This window comes from Aplidium turbinatum, chromosome 17, assembly GCF_918807975.1.
Source record: "Aplidium turbinatum chromosome 17, kaAplTurb1.1, whole genome shotgun sequence".
NCBI classification, from domain to species: domain Eukaryota; kingdom Metazoa; phylum Chordata; class Ascidiacea; order Aplousobranchia; family Polyclinidae; genus Aplidium; species Aplidium turbinatum.
In genome coordinates, this window is record NC_137488.1 from 16,438,472 (window position 1) to 16,466,471 (window position 28,000).

Consider the following 28,000-nt stretch of genomic DNA (forward strand, 5'->3'; position numbering starts at 1 on the left):
TACTACATGAAAACTTTATTAAAAATCTAAAACGAAATGCCAACAAAAAAGAACAACAAACTTCAAATAAACTTAATCGATGACTCCTCACAGCAGTCATTTGGGTTGAAAACCATCACAGCTTGTACGCACATGTTCGCCGTAAAAATACATGATATTACACACCACAAAGAAACAATTTTCTGTTTGCGACGAGATGAATGCAGTATGAGATGGCAAGCACAGAAAACACTGAAATAACATGCAAGAGGTTAGATTATGAGAAAGTTTTAGATTTTTCTCTGCAAACCGTTTCCAAAATTCATGCCGATGTCACTTAATTCTTCCAGTAAGGGGAAATATGAATTATAGGCAAAAATAGTTTTATTGTATTATTCACTCTGATGATGAACTTTGATGAAGCGCGAAAAACGTCAAAAATTAATTTTTTATTAGGTTGAAACTTAAAGCTTCATCTTAATCAACGCGTTTAGGTACAAAGAATAAATGGCTTAACTACATGCCGTAGCAATACTTGCGACCACATGCTGAAAGTAATTTGGTTCTGTTAGTAGCACAGCGTTACCAGGTGGTAACATACAACTAACATACCGTTACTAGGTGATAACAAGAAATTTCGAGGAGTGGCCTTTTGCAAAAAAGTAAAAAACCGAGTTAGGCTTCAACATTTTTTTCAGTCTTTTGTGTTTTGTTTTCGTGTAACTGATGTGAGGGTAAGAGATAAAATTCAACGTGATGGTTATAAAGTCATAATTTCTTGATTGAAACCAGCAAATCATAATCACGGGTATGCGATGTTTTCTTCAGAAATTATCTCACACACACTCAGACCAGAAAATATCCGCACCTTGAAATGACAGGAAGGTACTCTAATGCCAGTGCAATACAGTACAACAGGCTACATTATTTCGGCACTTTAGAAAAGTATAGCCAGGTAGGCCATGCTTGGGATGCATAGAAGTTGACTTTGGAAATAGGGGGAAATCGATCACAAAGTAAGCTGTCTCACAGCGCTGTGTATCAACAAGCTAGTAGCTACTACAGATAGCCCTAAGCCAACTACCATAGAAAGCACGTCCTTTCCCTCTTTGCTGGCCGCTTTAATGGTTTTATACCTTGGGTCATTATCTTCCAGCACGCATCTATCACAGCATGCATCAGGGGGTCTGTGAATCAGCCGGCAGCTTGAAGAAACTGGCTCACAAACGGGAGGATGACATTCTGCTTTCCCATTCATGCAAATACAAGCACTACACTTGTCATCTGTAACGTTCCAGTGCTCGTGGTGTTGTCTTGTCTTCCCATCGACAGTGCATGAATGAAACTGAGCTGTCGGCCCTGAAAATACCAAACGCATTTTGATCAAATTACGTCACGTACAAACTAGCCTGACATTCAGTGACCTATAGAACTTGGTGCAACTCTTAAGCGCTAAAATTGGGGGATAGTATTGATGAATTGCGATAGTACGGAACAAAGACGAATAAATGATATAATGGTTTCGTTTGGATTTGATAAATGCTGAATGACAATTTTTTTAGTGAGAGCGAACATAATAAAACATGAAGACCGATACGAAAACAAAATTAACGAAGGAACTATTCCGCTTTGCTTCATAAAATGTGCTTCGGCCCGTCTGATGTAAAAAGGTAGCACACACAAACCGCAAGCGGCACCGCCCGCACAATAGTCACGACTTCAGTTTGTTCTGTATGCAATACACTAAAAACTATGTTGTTGTTTCGTATGACGCTAATCACGTAACTGATTGCAAATCCAAACAGTTTTCATTTGGCCAAGCAGTTTGCGTAAAAGGGATGTCTTGATTAAATTTTCGATAACCTGCTTGGTTTATTTGTCGTACCACTGCCATATGTTCGTTTGGTTGAAAATTTCCTGATACAAGTTTTCGGTGCAAAGTTGCTGCCTTTTTTACTAATTTGTGGTGGATATTGTACATTGTTGGTAACCATAGTGTGGTAAACTGGTGATAGATTTAGTATACAAGCGATCAGGCGCACGGTGATTCGCAATTGTCGGCTACATCAACTTAGCTGGCGTGGGAAGAGTGCCCAAACAGGTGAACAGTAGGCCAACTCTTCCACGGAACAGCATAAAATTGGTTAATTGGAATTTTTATCCTCGGACTGAGAAAGCCTCTGATAGAGTATCACGACAAAAGTGCGTAGAACGTTAATTAGCACTTCATTTGGTGCTTACCAGTATTGGGTTACAATAGCCTACGTTAAGAGCGTTCAGACGACCTTATCGAGATGCTTTGGTATGTCAATATTCGGTTAAATGTAACATCAAAGTACTTTGGGTTAGGTTCAAAAGGGAGTAATAATAATGTTATAGTTTTATTTATTGTCGCTCTACAACAGCTAAAGTCTTTTAGTGACAGGGCTTATTATTTAATTTTATGTCAGGATTACGATGTCATTACATTATCACTCGACTTATTCTCACTGTGATATGCAAGAAAGAACACAATCGGTACCGTTTTTAAAGTCTTCGGTTTGACCCGACTTGGAATCGATCTTAGATCTACCAACACCAGAGTGGAAGGAGAAACCACTCGGCCACTGAGCTGGTCGTAAAAAGGAGTGTGAGCTGGTCGTAAAATTGACTTTATGTTTAGTGAGAGATAGGGTTATGTTTGTCAAGATAAAATAAGGTGATAACTGTTTTCAATGTGTTCAAGATACGATTTTTATAAATATCCGTTAATATTTTTTTGAAGTATTTTCATAAGCATTGGTGACGTGTTTCGATTGCAGAAGAAGTGCCCAGTCATTTGCATAGCCGAAATTATAATGAAGTGTGAATATTGTATCAAGCAATTTGTGTGTCGCGGAAGAATGTGACCAAAGATTTTGAAAGATATGCAAGTCTACAGTAGCTTAGTTTTCCATGAAATCTACGGTAGTTGATTTTCCTGATAGGTTGAATACAGAGCTTACTATATTACTAAGAACTAAGTAAGTGCTATATACAATACAGTGTATACTATACACGTAATACAGTAAGGCATGGTTGAATACTGAATAGCAATACCCAGACCTGATTCTCAACGCTACGTATTAGTTGTATGGCTAAAGCACTTACCCGGACAAGACTTTTCCACGCACACGACGTGACCGTTATGACACATGCATGACGTACAATGGTCTTTCTCCCACGTGTCGCCTTCTACAAAGTTTCCCTTGGGAGTTTCGCACAACAAATGTGTGGCTGGGACATTCGCACTTGCGTTGTCTGAAACAAAATATGTATTTCAGAAAAGCTTCCGTTTCTAAGCAGTCAATTGTGGAAAGAATGCAGAAATGACAGTTGTATAATGGACCTCATCAACATTAGCTGGCACAAGCTTTTGCGGACCAGTAGATCTGTAGATGTGTCATGAGAAAATATATTGAACAACAAAACATTGCACATTAAAGGTAAAATGTTTGTGCATTTTTCCCTATCCATGCTGAATTGCTTATTTTTGAATGCTCGAAGATTTCGATTCAGTGAACAGGAAAGGCTAGGAAACCAAACACTATGTCCACTTTCAAGTACATTTGCATTGTTTTAATAAGCTTTACTAATAAGGTTTATTGATAATGAAAGCGAAAATATTTCATACTAGGGCATGTCAAACAACAGGAGTCTTCTTTCTCTTTAATTGGAAACAAGCACTCGATAGAAGGACATTTCACAGCGCCGCAAAGGATATCGCCATGGCGACATACACACAAACGGCAGCCAATGTTCCAGGATTCCCCGTCGTCATGGTGATCTCCAGTAATACCATCAACACATGTCTGTACTGGCCAGTTTTTGAAAGTTATGACAGCATGGGAAAGCTCGTCTGCACAGTTGAACAAAATTTACAAGCGAAGGGATGTATTTATAGTAATAACGATAATTCGAATAATAGAAAATAATATATAAAAGCATTTATATAGCGCCACATTTACAGTAAAAATCATGCTCAGAAGCTTTTTGTATGACAATTTCAAAAAGTCAAATTTCATGAAAGTGATCGTAATTATACAAAAATTTGAACACTTACAAATTACTGTTAACCAGCAAGAATCTCATATAACAGTAAGCTACATGTAAAACAAGAAAGCACACATGCGACACCTTTGCACTTGCAGATGCGACATCCATAGTTGTTGATAATAAAACCGTAGTTGCATTTTCTATCGCACGTTTCCAAGGAAGGGCAGCCGTTGCATTTACATCGGTAACAATCTTTTCGAATATGCCTTAAAAATATGCAAAACTGTAACTCATACGAGCACAGAAACAACTTTAGTTGTGCTAGATTTTGTTGAAATGTGAGTATGCATTGCAATCCGAAAGGAATTCAACTAACGGATAAGTTTGACTCAGACTGATGACAGATAGGCATTTGAAAACTAAAAGAGTGATGACTCTGTTCAGTAGAAATACTGTTTTAGAACGTCCTTTTTATTTTTTGTTTTAGACTACTAAAAAGTAAAAACAGAGTGAAATTGTTCACCAGGCATTTGATAAATAAAGTAACTTGCGCTCTTCTGGTGACTATAGGCTACTAGGTTGCCTCCTGATGTGAAGGATGATACCTAGCTTTTATTACCGACGTTTCGTCGATCGGCATGTAATAAAAGCTAGGTATTATCCTTAACATTAGGAGGTAACCTAGTAGCCTATAGTCACCAGAAGAGCGCAAGCTCCTTTAACTACTAAAAAGTGTTTATTACTAATTTCAAACCGACAAATTACACGTAACTTGAAAAACAAAGGTAAACAAAATAAGCAGCACGTAAGAAAGGTCCAATCTCAGCTTAAATATTGTCATCAAGCACTTTTTATTAGGAAAATCAAAAGAAGACACACCAGGTATCGTCAAAGGAAAACACATTGGGAAGAGCTAAAGGAAGACACACACCAGGAACAGTCAAAAGAAGACACAACAGAAAGAGTAACTAATACGCATGCAAAGACAAAATATATTAGATGCATATTTAGTAATTTACACAACAAAAGTTTATGAGATCCTTCTCATAACAAAGTGGTCACATACTTATAACCGAATGGACATTGCTTGTGACAGTTGGTCACATTCCTACATCGACTACGCTGGCATTGACATGTCCGGCAGCCATCAGAGTCCAAAACATACTTTCCTTGACATTGTTTGTCGCAATCAAATAAAGTTGGACAGGCGACTGTGAACAAGATGCAACCAATAAGGTAGAGGCAATACAAGTTTTCGCAAAAAAAAAAAACGTAACAAGAATGTCCACATATGTTTGTCGGCAGCCGATTGTAGCAAGAATTGACAGCGATAGACACCGGTGTGTCAGAAGCGTCAGCGGTTGGGATCATCAGATGTTGGGCTCTTCAGTATCCACCATTAATTCATGCTGTTCCAGCGAGTTCAGCCTTGTGCTGACGAGCAGCCAGGAAGAGCACCCCTTTCTACAAGAATGTCCATATTCAAATAAAAAAAATAAAAACACACAAATATAAAAGACATACAATATTGTACGTAAACAGCTGTGGAGCAAAAGTAGCTAGAACATATATCAACACAATCAAAAGTCGATGCGACACATAGCGACCGGACCGGCAAAACTTTTTGAACAACATTAAACTAGTTAATATTTTACAAAGTATTTCTTCAAACCGACACTTCCTCTCATGCATTTGGTCGATTTCAATGTCGCTGCAAATGAAATATTTTAACAATAACTGATCAACTATTACATGTTCCGAGGCATAGTGTTTGATTGGTGACATCTTTAGCATCTTTGATCTTCTTCATGAACCTATAAGCTTCTCTGAAAGAAAATATACAAATTCATATTAAACTTAATCAAAACAGCATCAAGCTTTGAAACTAGTTTTTGACAAACCGTATGTCACATAAATTTTTACATACTATTTACAGTTCTAACTGTTTTTACTTTATTTTTTTTTAAATAACTTAGCTGCCTAGTCAATTATATTGTCTCACAAAGCAAAATTGATGGTTCCGGATTGCCTTCTTGCCAATCATCTGAAGCAAAATGTGATTCGAAATTTAATTGCACCAACCTTTGATTTTTGGTGCCATAAGTTTTGTTAAAGTCAGTGCCAACAAGATTTTGTGGGTATCCTCGACCGTTTGCTGTGCAGCCAACCTCATAAATCCAAATCGATGTTAGGCATCTCATCGACAATGGCGCGTTAAATTTTGGGCAATTTTGGAAATGCGCTAATTGAGGAAAAACACAAAACGATGGAGTTATAAATTAATAGTGGTTGCAAAACACAGCCACTACAAGCGTTCAAAAAAGAAAAAAAAATTTGAATATTATTTCAATAAGAAAGCCTTCGAAAAAAAGGTAGTTTACCAGCTACATGGTCAGCCAATGCACATTCTAAGTTCATTAATTGATAAAATATTTTTCAAAATACTCATAAAACTCTATTTGGCTGACTTGAACCAAAGCATTCTTCTTGAGAAGCAGAACTCCCAGCATCAGCCTGATCTTTAATGGCTTGAAATGTTGCAGCAAGCTGCCTGAAAGAATCCAAAGCAAATTAGTAATTGTATTCATTGACAGGTGGTATGTTACTTTTGGGAGGACATATTTCTTCACAGCAGTGCAATATTAATAATAATAGTAAATTAACCATAGCATATTGAAGGAAATAGACTAGAAATAGAATTGCATTTTTTCTTTCTGAGATATTATTGACAGCTTCAGAATCAAGACTATTTGCAAAGAGATCAATAAGTTTTATCCCCACTGTATCAAAAATACAAAAGTACTTTTTTGGGAACACGTGATGTTTTTCCAGTAAAAGTTAAATTGGGCATGTTTTGCTATTACACAGAAAATCTCGTATCTTCTGGATAAACGTTATAAGAAAAAGACCTACAACTCAGAATAAGCGCACAGACGTTTCAAGACAACCAAGTTTGCATACGACCACTAGTCACTAGTATAAAATTGTCAATTAATGAAAACCGATGCAGTCGATAAACTAAATAGGTTGAGCATAAAAGCTGACGCACTTTAAGGTTTGGGTGCGCAACACTTGAAACTCTGCTACGGGTAGTTTGGAAGGGTAGCCTGTTCCTTCTGCCTTGCAGGTTGCTGCTACAAATATGTTGTTCAGACATTCTTTAGCATTTGGACCGTAAAATGTAGAACATCCAGTAGCAAATTCTGAAAATGAAAACGCAATTGGACATTAATACAAAACAATACGACCCATTTTTGGATTCTAACAAATGTCAATGCTTTAAAAATTTTTCATAAATGAGTAAAAACAACAGTGTCCTCAAAATTATATTCTTTTAAACCAAAATTTATCAAATTAATCACAGCAAAATCTGATCCCTAATATGGTTCTCCTTCATTTTTACACAGTGATGTTAGTTTGTGCAGTATGTAGGCCATACCCAATTACCTTTTTCAAACGTCTTGAAACATACTAAAAAGTCTTTAGAATATTTGAACAGATATAAAATCACAAAAAGCTATATCATTAGGCGACTATAAAATAACTTGAACATTTGAAAGATCTCGAGATGTCCACACCATCTCAGACGATGCCTACATCATAACATAAAACATTGATGACTAAAATTTGCACATGCTTAATCTATATACTCTATGATTTTCCGTTAGAGACTGTAGTCGAAACACGAAAGAGAAAAAATAGTTTTAAAAAGATTTTGAGAATGTGGTAAAATGCAGTAGCATTCGCTACAGTGTTTTGCAGTATCAATTTAGTTTTTACATCGATATCACTGCACTTTGCATTTAACTTCAGCAAACTTACTGAATCCATAACAGGCTATTTGTTCGTCAACACTACCCAACGCCGTGGCATTGAACTTCGTCTCAACATATTCCACATACTCTCTGTAAATAAGAAAATGCAGACAAAGTTTATTCATTTTTTTGATTCAAGATGAAACTTTTTACATCGGTTTTCGTTGTTGCAACGTATCTTTAAATCAATTTCTTCCAGTAGTTGCTATACAACAGATAACTGACATCAAAGAACGCAGATGATAAACTGCATTGTGGCTGAAGCCTGCTTAACAATAACGATCTTGACATGATCAAATTGAGGATACTGTGATGGCGAAATCAATTTATGATTAAAAATTGAAGCTGGTAAACTGTTTGTTAAGTGATTAACAAGGCTTATACTAATATTATATGAACCAAAGAAAGCATGTTTTCGAAAAAATAATCTTTCAGCATTCATTTGCACTGTTTCAAAAAAACGAAAGCTAAACATCAGTACACATACCTCAAATTCATTCCATACAAAGCTGCTACTTTAGGTGCCCCAAGCTTCCGTGGGTATTCTGCACCTTCAGGTTTGCACCCTGCCTCTTCCCAGCCACCGTTTAAGCAAGCTAATGACAACGGAGGAGCAAATTTCTTGCAAAGCTTTGGAAATTCTATAAAAGAAGGCAGCGTGACAAAGCGAAGGTTAAGCAACTGCCCCAACACAAACAGGCAGAGCATCTATGAAGAATTTACTGCTATATAAAAACACTCATCACTATTAAATTGTGATCATTTTACCTAACGTTTAATTTATAAAGCCTAATGTGCTTTCATGCCGTCCAGTCTTCTACTCACTTTGTGATTCTATTGCTAATTTAGTGTTAGGCACATTGTCTTAACTTGATAAATAGTTAATATCACAGAACATCACTTAGCACTTGATAGGTTTCATCACTTAGACAAGTACTTACTTAAACCGTAACAGTTCAATTGATCGGCTTCTACTCCACCATGCGCGGATGCAATCAAGGTGTCGATTTGCTCAATGACTTCCCTGTGTCACAACAAAAATAAAATTAAGTTGAGCTTCATTTTGTTACGAGTTGATGGAGGAAAACAGATGACGCATGGAGAAAACCATGTATCTCCATTAGGCTATGGATGGATGGTACTTCACTGAGTAATGGTTTCCACTTTCAACAAACCGAAAGAAATATTGTTTATCGTTTCATGAATAGAATTCAGCGATCATCGATATGCAGCGTTTGATTTATTTAAAAAATATAACAAAATGGTTTGTTTTTTGTTGACGGCAACAGCACAAATTGTTCAACCAATGTAATTAAAAAAAATCAATTTTATTGTAATATAGTCAATCCCTCTTGATCAGATCACACTGAGACTAATGCGTCTGGTTCAGCAGATCATTTCATGAAACAAAATTGAGCAACGCTGGTTGGACTCTCAGGGTGTGCGCTTGAGCTACGCATTTCGAGACTGCTCTCCATTCAGCGGCACTTAGTAGATGGAATAATTTCCCGGCAACAACTATCGGAAACTTCACTCTGTCAATCTCGATAACCATCTCTGCGTCAGTGGTTCTACAAGTGTGTGAAACTGCCAGGAATAATCTATCAGAAGCTTTGTCTGTCTAAGAATAACGACTCAAAACCAAACCAATCAAACTGAATTTTGAACGATTGTAAAACAATCCTATTAATCAGATAAACCGATTAAAAAGAGTAGTAGACTGTAATTCAAGTAGGCTTGCGATAATATATTAACAAATGTAGTACTTCAAGTTCTTTTTGGCAAATACATCTTTCTTAGCCTTGGTAAGTTTTGTAGGGTAATCTGAGCCTTCCTTTTGGCAACCTTGCTTTTCAAAAATACCAATGAGGCATTGCTCAGAAAGGACCTTTTCATAACGTGAACAACCCGGAGGAAATTCTGAGAAAAATTATTTATGTTATTAAAAGTTTTTTCAATCGTTAAAAGTGTCAATCGATTTCTGATGGCTTGAGAATGATAGCATTGTCCCAGTAGCGCACCCAGAAAAAAGTTTAGGGGGGGGCTATTTTCAGAAATGTCAGCTGAGTGATTTGTGACAATACTGACAGCAGTGGCGTATACTGGTGGGTTGAGCAAGGGAAGCAATGAAAGTCGTGGGGGTAAAAGCGTGCGAGAGCACGCGTATCCTAGGGGGGTCCGGGGGCATGCCTCCCCGGAAAAATTTGCAAAATTACACTTGAATAATGAATTATAGTGCTTTCTGGAAACACTTTTAGGGTAATATTTGTATGAAATTTATTAGCAGATAAACAGCTATTAACTTAAAATAAAAGGTATAGCTCTGACACAAACGGGCAAAAACTGCGGCTCAAATTAGAGAACACCAAAAATTCAGCCTAACTGCTCAGTTACAGCTACCTACTGCTGTAGGCTATAGCCAGGATAACAGTGTAAATCTAACATTAGGCTCAAACTTTTCCTTGCAAGGCAGATATAACCCCAAAGCCCAGGCCCGTAGCCAGCCGGGGGCTCTCGCCCCCCTGAAAAAAAATTCGCCCCCACTGGCAAAATTCCAACATTCTCGAGCAACAGCTACAATTGTAATGATTTTGCCCATCTTTCCCGTTGCAGAGCTCCAACCTAGGCCCAATTAACTACAATTGTTTTGTTTAGTTAACAGCTAAGATGATTAAACAATTTCGCCTCCCCCCCCCCACCTCCTCCTTTGGCAACCTCAACATGTTCAATTCAACCAAGGCCAACACGTGTTAGGTTGGTAGAAAAATTGTCAGAAACTGTGCAAAATAAAAATGTTTTGAGAAAGAATGATAACCTAACAAAGAGGGAATGGTTTTCCAGCAGGCCTACAAACCGGTACAAATTAGGCTATTTGATATCAGCTGTCGCTATTCTCGGTACCATATTCTAAGGGTCAGTGATAACCAATTTGTGCACTGATAAACCAAATTAGTGCAGAGATAAATCGCAAAATGTGCAGTGGTAAAGCAAGTGGTTTTTGAAGACAACGCATACAAAATATAAACCGTAATCTTTTAAGCAGTGTTTATTTTTTCTCTTCAATCAGTGTAAATAAATTTTGTTTCTAGTTTTCTAATCTGTAAAGTGTTCAACCTTGCAGCAGATATTGCTACATTTGGATCTAGCACTGCCGTTTGTGAGTGTGGATTCTCAGTGTTAACAAGGGTTGACGCTCCCACTAGACGGAGCATGTTACAACCAAAACAGGCAAACTTGGTGCTTATGGCCTTTGAACATTCTGTATCGAAATCTATCGATTTAGACTTGTTTGTGAGACGGTTTGCATCCAAACATCCGCGACTGCAATAGACTAGCTCACGGGTGTATAGGCGGAATATAATCATATCTATCAAAATCCTCGGCACTAGCTTCTTCGAGCCAGTTAAAGTTTTTGCTCATAACCAGTGGCGTAGCCAAAGGGGGGGGGTCTCTTTATGTCTCTAAAACAAAGTTTGCCTAACTTTAAACGAAACTGCAAAGAGCGAGTTTTGCCATTACCAAACATTCAAATATCTTAGCCTGGAATTAGCAACAAGAAAACATAGAGACTTGTAACTTTATTTCCGAAAAATGCCGAAGAAAACATGATCTTATCCTTTTGCTATGCCACCGGACAGCACCATTTTACAGGAATATTCATACCCACATTTTTGTTGAAAATACTCTCAGAATGCACCAAATTCAAAGTAATTTTTCAAAATTTTCTGGGGGAAGCCCCCCAGACCCTCCGCCACTGGGTGTCGCGATAAGCGAAACTCGCCGTCAACCCCACCCCCTTTCAAAATTCCTGGCTAAGCTACTGCTCATAACAAGTAGCCTAACGCTATTTATACAACAAGTCAACAATTGCTGTGTTATGTTGATCATTGTAATATGGTTGCCGGGATTTAACTAGCGGATAAAATAAGAGACCAGTGTTGGGCTTAACACTAATCTGATATATTGCAATTTTTGTGGATACCGGTATTTAAGAGGTTAAAATGCCAAAATCATTTAAATTTTTTTGGCCCCCCCTAACAAAAAGTTGGCCCCCCCTAGCTCTGCGGTCTGGCTACGGCCCTGCCAAAGCCTTAGATTTTCTCATTACGCACCGGAATAATACCTAACAGGAAGCAACTCTGAGATTGCTTCCACAGATTAGTTGAAAGAAACGTAAATCGCGTAAACTTTCCTCTGCTTTTTTTCTTTGTTTCTCACCTTGTTTCTTCGTATAGCAAAAACGAGAGCAATGGATGCGGTACGAATCTCTGCTTCCGTAAGCTTCCAACTTTTTTAAAATTAAAACCTAGACGGGACATGAGTTAGAAACTGTTCTAATTCGTATTCAGATAAAGAAATTACGAAATCGTTTTACTGAAAAATATTATCTTTTTTTTGCAATTTTATTGGTAGGGGAAGCAATGCTTCCCTTGCTTCCATTAAGGATACGCCCCTGAGTGACAGTGACAATAGGCCAATACCCATCCCTTTGATTAATATTTAAGGCACTCACGCCCACAACCCACCGGTTGCCGATACATCAGGATTTGTTCTCTCAATCAGATTACATGTTAGCCTAGTGAACCCCATGCTACTAGCACCATCAGCTTCCTCATTCTTACGTCTACTCTCGCAATCTTCTATAGATCTTGACTTTTTCCTCATGTATGACAAAATAGAATTAGCTTCCTGTTTACCAATACAAATAAGTGCGAAAACAACAACTAGCACGAAAACAGTTTGAAACAAAACATTAATTTTGTAAACATTAAATTTGATGTGAACATTTTTCCTACTTACAAAACATTCAAAATTAGTTCGTATTTTCAACTGAAGTCCTAGACGCCTTTGTCTTTCTGCTCAAATGTGGTATACAGTTTTACATGTCCGTGTGCTTCAGCATTGACGTACGGTACATCGGTATGTCCACCAGACATTTGATGACGAGAGCATCTGAACTTTAAAAGTGCCATCAAAGACCATATCATGGAGTGTTTTTTTTGTACCGATCGAAAATTCTCTGCTGACTCCTTTAAAATTTTACTCAAAGGCAAATCCCAATTTGACATCAAAATTCTGGAAGCAGTGTTAATCAAAAGCTACAACCCAAATTTAAACAAAAAATTAACTTATTTGCTGGAGGCGCGTTTATTTTCTTCAACATTTATTTGGGAAACATACAAAAACTTAATTTTTGGTGGCGGGTTTGGGGGGGGGGGGGCTTGAGCCCCTTTAGCCCCATGCTGGGTGCGCTACAGCATTGTGCAATGGGCATACATATAAAAAATTAGTCCTAAGATACGTCGGTGCTTTTTAAAAAACGGCAATGCTTTAAAAACATATTGAACTTGAAGGCAGTCTTAGATAAACGAGCAAAACAACGCTGGTGTCAACATAGAAACCTTTCAAAATAACATCATCCAAATCAGTGGCGTACCGTGACCACTTTGACAGGGTGTTCAGTGACGGCAAAGCAACAGCGGGGGGACTGGGGGGCCTCCCCCAGAAAATTTTTAAAATTAACATTGAATTTGGTGCGTTCAGAGAGCATTATCAGCACAAATTCTGAACATGAACAGAACTGACAAAAATAATGTTGTCGGAATGGAGAAGAATACAAAATAGATATTTATTTGACAGCGCATTGAATGAAAGACTTAATAATATCAAACATTAAGTTGCATTTCTAAAGTCACATACTTCAGTTCACTTTTTATTTCCGACCATCAAAACGAACAATATTACTTGCCATAACACAGCAGGAGTCTGAAAAAACGCGAAAGTAAAAGCGTGCTCGAGATCAGTGCTGTGTCAAGGGGGGGGGGGCCAAGGGGGGTATTTGTATTTGAAATAAAACAGGTTGGTTGCAATTGAATACTTGAAGTCAAGACGGGCCCAATTCCCAGAAAGGTGTGTTTAAGATAAATGTGTTTTAATTATTTTGGTTGTTTATTTTTTCGTATTTTGTAGTAGAACTTTGGAATTGGTAACTGTTGAACTGAAACCACTTTATACACTGGTAGGATCACCATACTTTGTAAGCTACTGTTAAACCACGAAGTAGACAGCTCATTTTAAATTGATTGTCATAAATGGGAAAATTATGTAAGACATTTGCATAACTTTATTGCAATGCCTTGTCTAAATTTTGCAAAAGCATAGATTGAAACCTTTCTTTAGCATACCGGGTAAGGTGAAAGCGTTCATGTTTTGTAGGTTAGCTTCTCTTTAGCATAAACTTTAAGAGTGAGGTACGATTGATTTTGAAGTCTGCCAATAACTAAACAAGACACATAAAATACTTTTTGTAATACTGGACTAGCTGAAAGTTTGGTTGGTCTATTGATATCCCTTTTAACAATAAAGTATTTTTCTACATCTACTGGTATAACTTGCAAGGTAAAAGTCTTTTTTGAAGTGTCATAAGCTGCATTAAGGCTGTTGCACTTTTGGCTTAACGTTTTGGTTTTACAGGGTGTTTTGTTTTCTTAAGCTTAACTTCAAAGTGAATGTTACTGGTTTACAACTGGTAGTCTTGTTCTAGAATGGTGTAACATTGCTATGTACCAAGATTTCATTCAGCATTTCATAAAGCAAGAATGTCTTGTTTGAACTAGCGACATTCTTGCTTTGAACATTTCAGATTTATAAACAAAACTCTCAAAGAGGAATTCTTTGAAATGGCTGACCATGGAAGTTTGTCAGAACCAAGCAAACTTTGCTTTGCCATTGAAGTACATTCGTTTACTATGATTACCAATGGTGCAGACGTGTTGCAAAAGTTTTGCAGATGTTCCAAACAAGGGAATGTTTTTCTCAAAGCTCTTTGCATAGTTTTTTTTTTTAAAAGTTATGTTGAGCCAAGTGTTAAACCTTGAATGTACCAGAAACCATGAAGCATTTAATGCCATCTTTACCCATGTCTTTAATTGCTGTGGTAAGAACCAGATAAAGTGACCAGCAGGCCACAAGCTGAAGAACAACCACCAAAAGTAAGGCAAACAATTCAAAAACTGACTTCAAAGGTCAGCAAGTAATAAGCGGACAGCGGACATTGAGTAGTGTAATAATCAATTCACCTGCCTTTAGATGTAGGCCATAAAAATGTTTGTCTTATTTGTAGCCTATTCCATTTCTGCAGTCATATTTTGTTTACTGCTAAAAATTGTAAACAGTAAACAAAATAGCATTTCTCATAGATTAATTAGCATTTCATTTTTAGCATTTACAATCCCGTAATTATAAATATCCCCGACTTTACAGAGGTACGGTAGCTATCGGCAAGTGTAACCAGCATACATTTAGATACCAGTATAATAAGTATTTTATGACAGTTGCCAGGATTTTGTTTGTGATTTCAAATCGTTACTGCTTTATATTTCATTTCTTTCATTCCAAGCAAAGATGAAGGTATAACTTGATAGACCTGTGTTTACTATAAATTATATTTCTGCTGTGTTCTGTACACTGCTGGGTTGATGGTTGTTTATGAAGTTATAAAAGTTTAACTAGGTAGTAGTTATTGTGCAGTAAGCATTACAACATTTCATTAAGCACCAGTAACCTATGAAGGCTTTCTGAGTACTGCAAAGTTGTCAGTGAGTAATGAAGCTGTTAGACCTTACCTAGAAACCTCTTGTTGCACTGTAAGTATTGCTCCGTTTTGTTAAAGTTCATAGTAATTTTCTTATGTATGCTGTGATTCCTGTGAAGTAGTTGCAACATGTGATAAAGTTAGTAAACTTCATCTACATAAGTCAGCATTCATGCCCATGCACCATTCCAATAACAGCTGTTTTTAGCATGACCAATGGTGTTTGCATATGAAAAAAATAATTACATGTAGTAAAGTTAATTCAACAGTTAGATTACAGCAACTGCTGCTCATAATAGTTGTGCTTCTTAAATTCAACAACCACAATGTTCCAAAAATAAAGCAATTAATAAAAAAAATGTTTTAGTGAAATATAGCATGATTAACAACAGGTTTCTAACAATAGTGTATATTGTGTGAGTAGGCCTAGTTAATAAACCATGTACGCCATTCTGTGCTGTTATAAATTACCACTGTTCTGTTGTGAACTGAAAGTATATCACTAGATTGGTAACTACTGTTTTTATCATACTAAAGTTTCTGATTATGCACATTTGAGTTTTGAGTACACTTGAGTTTTCATGTTAGCATTTTGAATGGGTACTTGGGTAGCTTTTTGAAAGTATTGTAATGGTGAGTGGTTTAATCAATCAATCACTGGTTTATGTTTTTTCACAAAATATTACACCAAATGCACTGGTACATTACATAAAAGTGAGAGAGGAAGGAAGCGAAAGACCTTATGAGGTCCCCAAGTCAGCCTCCACCCCAGTGATCCTATAAGGCAAAACATAATTACCACTTGGTGAAAGTGTTAAAATGTTGTTTGTTAAAGCATTTGTGAATTCACTTTATTTTTTGCACTTTTAAACTGTTTTGCTATGTTATGGCTATACATTTAAAAATAATAGGTTAGTGAAATTTCAGATGCCAATTGTAATTTTTGGAAAAAATTGCTTTCAAATGTAATTAACCAATTTAAAATTCTCATAATTTTGTCAATTCTTGTCCGATATAAAAAATTGTATGAACTCAATGTGATAAGCATGTCAAATTTTTATGCTAACTTCTACTGTGTGATATATACTGATATAAGATCTGGGTTGAATGACCCCTACGCTTCATGACCGTTGCCAGTATGTTTAGAAATCGTTAACACTTTTGGCTTTCATTGCAAGCAAAGGTGTAAGTATGACTTGATGGACCTGTGTTTGCTCTTATTTACATTTGTATTGTTTTCTCAACTGGTGAGAAAGTCTAGTGAAGTGAACAACCTTTCCATATCAGTGCAGTTAACATACACACTATATTATCATAAGTCTGCTTGCCGATAAGGGGCCCAAAATTATTTTGGCCCCGGGGCCCACCAAGGGCTTAACACAGCACTGCTCGAGATGGAAATGATTTACTTCATGCAAGGATTAGGCACGGTCGCAACACCTTGAGAAATGTACAAGCGAATTAAAAACAAACAGGTGAAAGTTAAAGCAATAGCAAAGCAACTCGATAATAAACAAGAAAAGAAAGTCGATTGCTATGTTGGTCGGCTGTACTTTTATCCGCCGTAGCCTACTATTTAGTAAAAACGAAAATGTTTAACACCTCGACTACAGAAGGAAAATTCATCTATAGCATAATTAGATTCTTCTTGTTTGTGCAATAAATTTTTGAATTACATCGTCGTAGAAAGCTTGCTTTTGCTTCAGTTCTAGCAAAAGTTGTTTCCAGCGCTGATCACCTCAAACTCTAATCCAACAAGCTAAATCTTGCTATTGCCTGGGATTCCCCCAATGACGCGCCAAGGTGTGCAGATCAGCGAGTGCACAGCCTGGCTGACCTAAAACCATTGCTGTTTTCGCTGCCTTGTGACGTCATTTTTCTTAATTGTTTATTTTAGATAGCACTCGCCAAGCTGTCAGTGCACACCCAGCTTAAAGGTAATGACCGAAAAAAATTAAAGGCAATGACCTCAAACGTTGGAGTATTAAAATTAGAATGGGACGAGTTTTGCAATTGAAAAGAAAGCAATCAGCATGCAGCAAGATGTTAGAATATCATGAAAGTAAAGAACATCGACAACCGATGGAAATTTCCTTTTTTTCTGGATTTCTTGGGGTGTGCAGTGCACACCTTGAACACCCTGAATATACGCCACTGAATCAAATACAATAACAAATCCAACACACATCAGGCTTATAGTTCTTCTGTATTATCGCCTACACCGCTTCACTATGACACCTATAAAGTTATACAATACATCCTTGTTTTGAAATTTAGCATATTTTCGGGTTCGCTATCATCAGTTGCAGTGCCACGCAAAGTAGCTTGCTATTACTTCAGATAGTCATATAACAGTAGAACTCGGTTAATCCGGATTCGGTTAATCCGGATCTTCGCCTAATCCGGATAAAACTGGAAGTACAAACGAACAAGTCTTGATAGAATCGTCATCGGTTAATCCGGATCTTCGCCTAATCCGGATGGAATCGCCGGTCAAATCGAATCCGGATTAACCGAGTTCTATTGTATTTCAATTTGTGTTGATAAATCCTTTTCCCTGCACTAAATTTGATGTTGCCTCCATGACGAACCTAAGACTCCATCAAGACAACTAAGTTTAAGCTGCAAATGTTTAATCTCACCCATTCCATAACAAAGTGTTTGCTTTACTTTGTCTCCTCTCTCTGCATAGTACTTTAAAAAGTGAAAAATTGACCTCCACTCCCTAAAGATATAAAATCAAATGTCGGCGAGTTTGTGATACTTTTCAAGCTAAATTCTGAAAAATCTGAACAGTAGAAAATCTTCACATTTAGAAAGGACTCCCGTACCATAGTCAGAATGTTTTCTTCCCATTACACAAATTGTTTCAGTACAGTAGGCTACTATGTGAAATCTAAGATATATTTAAACAATCCAAGGAAATGTATACCTACATTAGATTTAAATCTGAAATTGCCTTTTGATGTGTGACAGAAATCCTTGATGGATACATCGATCCCTCGATTACACACCCAGCATCAGTAAATAATTTTATCAAACATTCCTCCGCAACAGGAGGAAGAGCGCTTGTGCAACCAACAGGGTAGTCTGTGGAATTATAGGACCTCATTTAACTGCCACATGATCACAAAGCACTATAGGTCACACGTTAAAAAACTATAAACTTTAGCCTATGGTTTACAGCCTTTTTTAGCACAGTAGGCTAGACTTTTTGTTGCTTTTTAGCCATACAAAACTTTCTAAACAAACTGAATGTCTGAAAGTGAATCAGCAAGTTGATGAAATATGCTGCATTGTTTAGTAATGAGCCGCAATTGACACAAATTTAACCTAAGGATGTGAAAGGTGGAAAATTCAATCAAGTTTATTTCAGCACTATTGCTCCACGTTCGGTTGCAATAACTAAAAGTATAACAAATTCTTTTCCGTTTTGAAGCTACATTTGTGGATTATCCTTCTACAAGTAGGCTAATAAATTATTTGAACTCCGGATAGATTTATATAAAATTTCACTCCCAGAAATAGATTTATCAGAGTTTTGCTTATTATTTTAAAACTTACAAAATAAACAATATTTGTTCTGGCAGCCAACACATACTTTTAGGTTATCTGTATGAAAGAAGGGTTTTCCAGTGTTAAGTCAAACAAAAAAAAGTCCTACCACCACAAAGCATCCAAACCGCGCTACTGGTAGAAAAAGACAGACCACTGCATCAAAAGGTTCCTCCAATGACGAGGAGCGAAATTATGCAAGAACAACGAATTGACTATACAGTAATTTACTTTTTTTACCTTTTTGAGCGGTTTTTTGTATAGCACCCAGCAAGGATGTATTATCAGACCTCAACTTATAAGAACTATTGATTATTATTATCACTTATTTGTCAGTCTGGTGGAAACTGAAGAATTGTTGGATATGCTAGAGATGAGAGAGACCATAGACCAACTGGCAAGGGCAAATGGAGTAAGATGGTATGGACATGTGATAAGGAGGGAGGAAGGAAGTTTTCTTAGAAAGGCACTAGATCTAAAGGTGGATGGGAAGAGGAAACGCGGTCGTCCAAGAAGAACGTGGAAACAACAAGTGAAGGATCAGTTTAAAAAAGTCGGACTGAAGGAGAAAGATGCAAGGGACAGGGTGAAATGGAGAAAAGGGATTAAGACAATTGCTGCGCGGAAACAATCGGCTACCCTCACTAGTGGGGAACAAACCGACGATGGATTATGATGATGATCAGAAATGATAATCATTTATCAGAACTTACCCAGCCACCTAGTTCTATTTTTTGTGAGCACAAGTATTAGTGAAGGATATAGTGAGTGAGTTTTTTAGCAGTTCTACAAGGGGTACCACAAAAAGTTGAAGAGCATTGAGTTAAAGTATTTGCGTTAAGAATGGTGGACTGAAACTGTGATGTACTTGTTAAAGCTGAATGCTACAAAAAAAAATAAAAGTCACGTTAAGACCTGCTCCATGACATTCCACGCGTGCGGCTTTGCTTGCGTTCGTGCGTTGGACTAATTCTCTAAACTTGGTTTCCAACGTCCTGAGATAATACAGCTACGATATCAATACTTTTGACACATTTACAGTAAGCAATGAAATCAGGGGTCCCACTCAAGATTTTCTTATTTTTTTTATGATTTTATGCCAAAAAAGTCAAAAATTTTATGATTTTTTTTGGTTATTTTATGATTTTTTTATGATTTTTCATCAAAATTTTATGCTTTTTTATGATTTTCGATTCTTGCTTTAGCTGATGTCAATTCTTGCTTTAGCTGCTTGAAGAACTTTCCGATCCAACGCTTTGTTTGACAATGCCTCCTGAAGCTTTGCATGCCCATTTCCAATAATTTCATCAGCAGCTTTAATGCTTCAGTTTTTTTAATTTCATCTTCAATTTTTTCGATTCCCCTTTGTTTTTCTGCCATAATGTTGGCTTCAACAGTAGCCTGAGCACTTTCCTTCTCTTTTCTCAATTTTTCTTCCAGAGCTCTTTCCTGCTCAAGGTCAGTCATATACTTTGCACGAGCACCCTTCACTTCTGAAACTAGTGTTTTGTTAATGGGAAAGTTTACCTCATCATCATATCGATTTAGTTCATCATTCACCATTCTCAGTGCAACAATTGTGATTTCTTTAAGAGAACTTCTATGTGAATCAATCAAATGTTTATGGAGGAGAAAATGGAGAAACCTCTTTCAGGACTGGCATTACCGTGACTTAATGTTAGAAAACATTTTGCCAAACTAAATAGTTGCGGATATTTTTTTATCCCAGCATCATCTAACAAGCCTCCAATTTTTATCCAATAATAGTCAATTCTCTTATAGGAAGACACTTTTGGTAGGGATGTTATTGTTGGTACCCGGTCATTTGGTCGACAGGACGTTTGGTCGACAGACATTTGATCGACAGGACGTTTGGTCGACAGGACGTTAGGTCGACAGAACGATTTATTTTAGGGTTAGGGTTAGTTAACTAACCATAACCCTAATCTAACCCTGACTCTAACCCTAACCCTAAAATAAATCGTTCTGTCGACTTAACGTCCTGTCGACCAAACGTCCTGTCGACCAAATGTCTGTCGACCAAACGACCGTGCACCGTTATTGTTATACCACATTTGATTAGTGCTTGAGTCCACTAAGAAGATTGGGAATTGGTGTATACTTTCAAGATCAGTCTTTTTGTAAAACTCATCTAGAATATCCTCAGATTGATACCGTAACCACCGCAGTCTTGTCTCATCATAAAGCTCTTCTCTTGAAACAATAAAACAGATACATCAATTGCAACAGCATTTGCATGGCACTTTTCAAGGCAATTGGAGACTGTCCAAGTTAGATTGACGATAGAAGTTGTAGCTCCATCATCATTTCTTTTTTCTGGGTGCAAAAATTGTGCCTGCTTAAGAACAAATGAATGTAATGGCAAATGATGTAAAGGGTAACTTGTAGCAACCACAAAAAAGTTTAGACAGTCAGATTTAAATTTCTTTTTGTCAGCTTCAGAAAGGACTGCAATATCACTGACTAAAATTTTTGCTCGTGTTTCAGCATCAATCAAGTTCAACGGCTTCTGATTTCTGAAGTTCTTTGTTTGTAACATCAAGCACAAGATTTTCTGACTCTGTGGATGATATGTTCTTTTTTTGATAAATTTACTAAGCATAGCCGTGATCAGATAGCACATTGCTGAGTAAAGAATGTGTATCAGTGGCTCTTCATATTGGAATAGGACTAAAAACCGTTCAAAGTCACCAGAAGCTATTGATACAAATGAAATATAAGCTTCAATCAAAGGATCCTTTAATGCTTCTGAAATCATTTTGCATCTCTGGGTGGATGCAATGTTTGACTTGAAATTTTTTTGCTTAGGCAAAACCTGCAAGAAGTAATGTCACAAGTCCCACTCAAGATTTAAGAACATGTCCGCCTTGAGTTTCGAGGCCTGAGTAACACGGGAATGGCCCGTTTCGGTGAGTCCGATTCGGTGAGTCCGATCCCTTAACGGGGGATTTTTTCAATTTTTTTTTAAATTATTGGGTACCGCAGCCTAATTATCATTGCCGTTTTAGGGTTAGGGGGTTGGGGTTAGAGGTTAGGAACTCACCGAATCGGACTCACCGAATAGCAGCAGACCCGAGTAACACATTGCTTGCAAATGCCTCTACGCTTTTTCCCAAAACATTGGTGTCAAATTATCCTTTCACCATTCTTCTACAATAACTGCATGTCTTGAAATCTTGTCAGTGTCTACTTGTCTAATGACGTTTAAAACTAAACATGCAATAAAAGTAAATAGCTACGCTCCTTTTCTAATTCCAGCTCCACGGGCAATGCTGGACTTGATTATGCAACCACATGTTATCCTAAATCAGTGCATTCCACAGATGGCGTCACAATCGTTACACAAATAATTATGCTGTTATCATGGTTGGAACTTACACATTACACTATATCAATTTTTTTGATTTTTACATGCTCAGTTCTCCATCACAACTAAATTTTATGATTTTTTATGATTGTGTCTAAATTTTATGCTATTTTATGATTTTTTCCAAATCAAGCAAAATTTTATGATTTTTTATGATTTTATGCCGAGTGGGACCCCTGTACAGAAATCTTCATAATGAATTAAAGAGAACGTTCTGATAGGACAAGGTTTTAAGACTTCAAAGTTGGTCATTTTTCAAACTTAAAAAGAAAAATTACAACCTTTAAGCTGGAACAAAAACATTAAGTCAAGTTTACTAATGTTGAAAGAAAAATATTTTGGATCAACTGCTGCACAAATAGTACCACCTGAATCCAATGACGAGAATTAGAGTCAGTTGGAAAATTGAATGTAAAAGAAGTCTTGGTCGTTTTCATCTTTCATTGTTTACAGTTCTCATTTTGTTGAAAACAGTATTTAAATCGATGGATAACTTTGAAACTAAGACTTACAATACTTTAAAAAGTTTTAAATAGGAATACTTCTTTCCATAAAAACATGTGCAAATCATTACTTTCTCAAAGATTACGCAAACAAAACATATTTCAAACTATGCTCATCTCAAAGTTATAAGGTTGCTAAACTGGTCATTGTCACATTGTAGGCCTACATATGTCTAATAGTAGAACTTTAGCTCAACACTTAGCTTACGAAAAGTTTAATGCGAGTAATGCATCTCTTTCCACATCAGCTAGTTTTTTTGGATGCTTAGTTCCTTCCTCTGTGCATCCTGAATTCAACCACGTTTCGACAACACATGACTGGCTCTTTCCCATGAATCGACCTGAGATAAAAGTGCAGCGTATAAGCGCTCAGCAACTGTCAGTAAAATAACAGGCTTTGTTGCGAAACAACTATATAACATCCACAATAATTTTTGTAACACATGGAAAATACTTTTAAGAATGAGATCAAAGGGTAACACAAAGAAATTTAATAATAGGTTATTAATAAATATTATGAGATTAAATCAAGTTACACTTTCAGAGAGCTATTAAAGAGAAAAGATTAATGCTACATGTTGTCTACACTTTAATAAAACTAAATTTGTAATAAATGGAAATGAATTTTTTGACAAGTATCGGTAACACATCTTATAAAAGTCAAGTAAAAAAAATGAAGTTATTAAAAAATGCTGATGAACTAAATGAATAACCAATATTGAATGTTAATAAAACCTAAAATTAAAGATGCTATGGGCATTGCACTGAATAGTTACTATATAAAATATCTAAATGTATAGCAATAGGTCAGATCTAAGCTAACTTACATGCTGGACCCATGTCACCAATAGTAAAACCTGCATAATAAACAACAATAACATGTTTATTTCAGAGTTTCAGACAATGCGATCCATATGATATAAAAAACAAAAATATTAAAGTCAAGATGAAATAGCATGCTCATTTTGTTCAAACAACCAGCCAGTAAAAGTTAACTTTATTAAAGAATGCATAAACGATTCCCGATTTGGCTACTTTACATCACCACAATAAGCAGTACCATAGTAATTTCTTTCCTTGAAATAATGGTAAATACATTGTACTAATCGACTACAAACACATTTGATTTGTTTTAGCAGCAGTGACATTCTTTCCCTACCCTATTAAATTTTAAAATAGAGAAAAGGACCACCAACAGCTTCTGATTGCCTTTATTGGTGTTATTACATTGTAGTTACTCTATGTTGTCACAAATAACATAAAAAATGAAAAATAGTTATTATACTTAAATTGTGACATACCAATGATGAAATAAAAATGAAACAAAATAGCAATTCCATGCAAAGATTGTGTAGCCATTTTATTAGGTTTTTGATTCAGAAGCAATCATAAGATAGGTGAACCAGTTTCTTTTCGCAGAAAAGATGTCATTCACAGACACTAAGTAGGTTACAAGTGTTTCATTAATACAATGTATCAACCAAACAGTATTTTGAAACTATGTTTCTAGAAATGATAAGTAGGTATAATAATACTCAAATTAATATTTTGTTTCTTAAAACAGGATGCTGAATTCATTCACTATCATATAGAAAAGTCAGGTAGCTCAATCAATCCATACATGTATTGTGCCTGGAGATTGTGCCATACATTACATGTACGGTATTGTGCCTGGAGAAAAAAAGCAACCAAAGAATTTAAAATAAAAATCGCCTTATTTATGAAAGGACAACAGAAGTCTTTACCTCTTCAAAGTGGTGTAAACTTTTAAAGTCCCATCTCTTCTTCAAGACAATGGTCTTCTGACCGACCCAACTACATACTTTTTCAAATTCAAGTTTCTCTGAGGACCAAATGAATGGCACATGCGGCCCACATGTTTGAGACCTTTGGTTTATGGCAGGGATCACCAAACTACGGTCAGCGGACTGATTTCATCCGGCTCGCCATGTGCTACCAAAATAACAGCTGCACTACAACTGTTAAGTAAAAAAGTTGGCTTTGCCTTTTTGTGTAATAGAGACTTCTTTGTTAAAATTGTTCGTTCTTATAGTTCGTTGTTGTATGTTGAATTTGTACATTTTTCCACCAGACAGCGTACATGTTGGTGTTCTGTTTTTATTATTAGGCCACCATAAATGGGAAAAGCCTAGGCCAAATTTGGAAAGATTGTAATGTTTTATCAAGAGCACGATGCCCTGTAGCGTATCACAGCAGGGGATAACTTTTCCAGCAACCTTACGACTTTCATCAAAACTTTGCTATTCCACCGCTGACTTTGTTATTTATTGTGCTCAATTCAAGTCAATGGAGATTCTAAATAGTTGTGTATCTTTTCGCAATTTGCATCCGGCCCGCAGCTGTTAATCTCGCATCAATCCGGCCCTCAGAGAAAAAAGTTTGCTGACCCCTGGTCTATGGCATGTGTGATGGACTTACAGGGTTTGTAAACTAAGTTACTCTGCTGTTTCATTACGCACTCTTCCAAAATAGGTCCAAGTTCAATTTAATTAGCAGAAATGAGAATGTTCCGAATGATGTGTGAAAAACTAGTTTTGGACTTTTCATCATGATTGCTTCATATTTTTTGTTATTTCAAGAGACCTGGCATTTGCTCTGCTAGCAGGAATCCACAAAGAGTTGCTCTGTCAGTCTTAAGCTTCCTAATGTTTTTTCTTTATCAAAGTTTAAGATATAGTTATAAAATAAAACTTTTCACAATTTTAAATAGGCTAACATGGTGAAAACAAAAATCGGTTTAATAATGCTGTTGATATTTCATTACACCCTGAGACAATGTCAGTACCTTACAACTGCAATCAAGTCCACCGAAAATTACTGATTAGACCTATATTCAAATGTTGAAGGGTAGGCCAACTATCAGGATAGAATTTTTTCTGTATGTTCTGCTAATGTCTGTTGTGGTATCTAGATTGCTATGGTGCTATTTTATTCGTATTGTGTGTAATAACCAGAGGTGGGCAAAGTTACTTTCAAAAGTAACTGAGTTACAGTTACTTGGCCAAAATAGTAACTGAGTTATCGTTACAGTTACCGATTTCAAAAATGTAACTAGTTGCAGTTACTAGTTACAGTTACTAGTTACAGTTACTAGTTACAGTTACTAGTTACAGTTACTAGTTACAGTTACTAGTTACAGTTACTAGTTACAGTTACTAGTTACAGTTACTAGTTACAGTTACTAGTTACAGTTACTAGTTACAGTTACTAGTTACAGTTACTAGTTACAGTTACTAGTTACAGTTACTAGTTACAGTTACTAGTTACAGTTACTAGTTACAGTTACTAGTTACAGTTACTAGTTACAGTTACTAGTTACAGTTACTAGTTACAGTTACTAGTTACAGTTACTAGTTACAGTTACTAGTTACAGTTACTAGTTACAGTTACTAGTTACAGTTACTAGTTACAGTTACTAGTTACAGTTACTAGTTACAGTTACTAGTTACAGTTACTAGTTACAGTTACTAGTTACAGTTACTAGTTACAGTTACTAGTTACAGTTACTAGTTACAGTTACTAGTTACAGTTACTAGTTACAGTTACTAGTTACAGTTACTAGTTACTTTCAGTTACTCATAAATCTCAACATAAACGCTGTAATTCAAATTTAAACAAACAATTATTTGCGGGAGGCGCATCCATTCTCCTCAACATTTATTAGATGTATCACGCACCCTGTGGTGCAAATTCTTTTCTAGTTACGCAGTTGCCTTTTCCTAATGTAGTTTGTTTTCCGTCTGTCTGTTTTCCACACTATTGCTTATAATCGTTGCGTGTTTCTTGATGCTTATAGTCAGTTAGTTATAGTTGCTTTCAAAAAGTTTAAATATATTGGTACAAAAAAGAAAACTCTCTCCCGAAACTATATTCTCTTTAAATGCTCGAAACAAAGGAAATAATTTGTTTTCTCTTGCTATGACTCGAAGTTACTTAGACATCGACTTCCGATTTTGAATCGAGAAAACAATCATGTAATAAGGTTGCGAACAGTGAACGTAACACCGAGACTTCGGGTCCTAAATACTCCAAAACTACGGCTCCTGTACACCTCTGGCAGCTATACGACAAGCATGAACTGAGCTATCAAGTGTCGCCAAACACTTTTGCTAAACATTGCATAGAAAGTCACATACTGATCAATCACCAAAAGCAATTAATTTAACCAAATCAGTTCTCAAAAAGCGCTAAAAAAAAGCCAAATCGCCAAACCATAAATATGAAGCCAAACGTCTTAAAAAATCGCCAGATTTCTGGATTTTGGCGATGAATTTGCCAATATGGCAATTCTGCTCCATAAGATCACAAAACAAGAGCGCCGCGCATGAACAGTGCTGCTCCGATACAGCTGCGAGAAGAATGCATTATTGAGCAACGCGCAGCAAACACGCATAAAGCATGACACAAACATGTGCAGAGTAATGGACGGCAATTAGAAACAGAAATTTCAATACAAAAGTAACTTGTAACTGTAACTGTTGAAAAAGTGCTAAAATAGGAACTAGTTACCGCGTTTCGTTACTTTTGGAAAATAGTAACGAAGTTACCGTTACAGTTACTCCAAAAGTAACTAGTTACTTTTGTAACTAGTTACTGCCCACCTCTGGTAATAACTAACCAAGGCTTTGTCAGTCCGAGGATAAAGATTCAAAACCAACCAATTGTACCATAGGCTACGTACTATTCTCACAAGTCACAGCAGCTGAGATAAATGGTTTCTCTCTTCTTTCTGGACTTTTACAATACAAATGCTGCCAAATGCCCTTCAATCAATTTTCCTACACTGCTGCAAGAATTTTCCAATATTATTTACATCTCACTAGTCTATAGTCTTATGCAGCGGTTTTTCCGGCACACTTATCATGATTTCTGAAAAAGATTTTCAAGTCTCTGAAATGGCGTTATACTTTGAATTTATCGTAAGATTTGAAAAGATAGAACAAAAGGTCTACGCTTTCTTATAGGCTACGTCCTCGTTTAGGCGCTTCTACCTTTGTCTAAACCTGGGTTATACCATAGAGAAACAAAACAAAGTAACTTCAGCGGGTTGAACATGATGTATTACATACACATTACACAAACATAACATAATTAAAAATAGACCCTAACGTTTTCGACACGTACGTGTGTC

The 28,000-nt window shown here is 36.5% G+C and overlaps 1 protein-coding gene across 1 annotated transcript; it reads right to left on the minus strand.

The window, feature by feature from the left end:
* Positions 1–24,349, minus strand: LOC145786646 (uncharacterized). Its single transcript, XM_082598341.1, has 19 exons — positions 24,150–24,349; positions 23,676–23,705; positions 23,057–23,189; positions 19,873–19,952; positions 18,339–18,492; positions 18,045–18,127; positions 9,575–9,728; positions 8,750–8,832; positions 8,296–8,449; positions 7,816–7,898; positions 7,043–7,196; positions 6,462–6,544; positions 6,076–6,235; positions 5,746–5,819; positions 5,060–5,204; positions 4,135–4,259; positions 3,632–3,856; positions 3,109–3,258; positions 1–1,338 (listed from the first exon to the last, which is right to left on the minus strand). Exons 1-19 carry the CDS (start codon positions 24,205–24,207, stop codon positions 989–991), a joined length of 2,478 nt encoding a protein of 825 aa, XP_082454467.1. The 5' UTR covers positions 24,208–24,349; the 3' UTR covers positions 1–988.
* Between the last annotated feature and the right edge of the window lie 3,651 nt (positions 24,350–28,000).

Bases quoted from the DNA above. Each gene is read 5' to 3' on its own strand.
- LOC145786646 (XM_082598341.1), bottom strand. From the start codon at position 24,207: ATGGCTACACAATCTTTGCATGGAATTGCTATTTTGTTTCATTTTTAT. The intron at 8,833-9,574 runs GTACTACATTTG...GTTGTGACACAG, and splicing joins TTTGCCAAAAAGAACTTGAA to GGAAGTCATTGAGCAAATCG. The intron at 6,236-6,461 runs GTCAGCCAAATA...TTCCTCAATTAG, and splicing joins AGAAGAATGCTTTGGTTCAA to CGCATTTCCAAAATTGCCCA.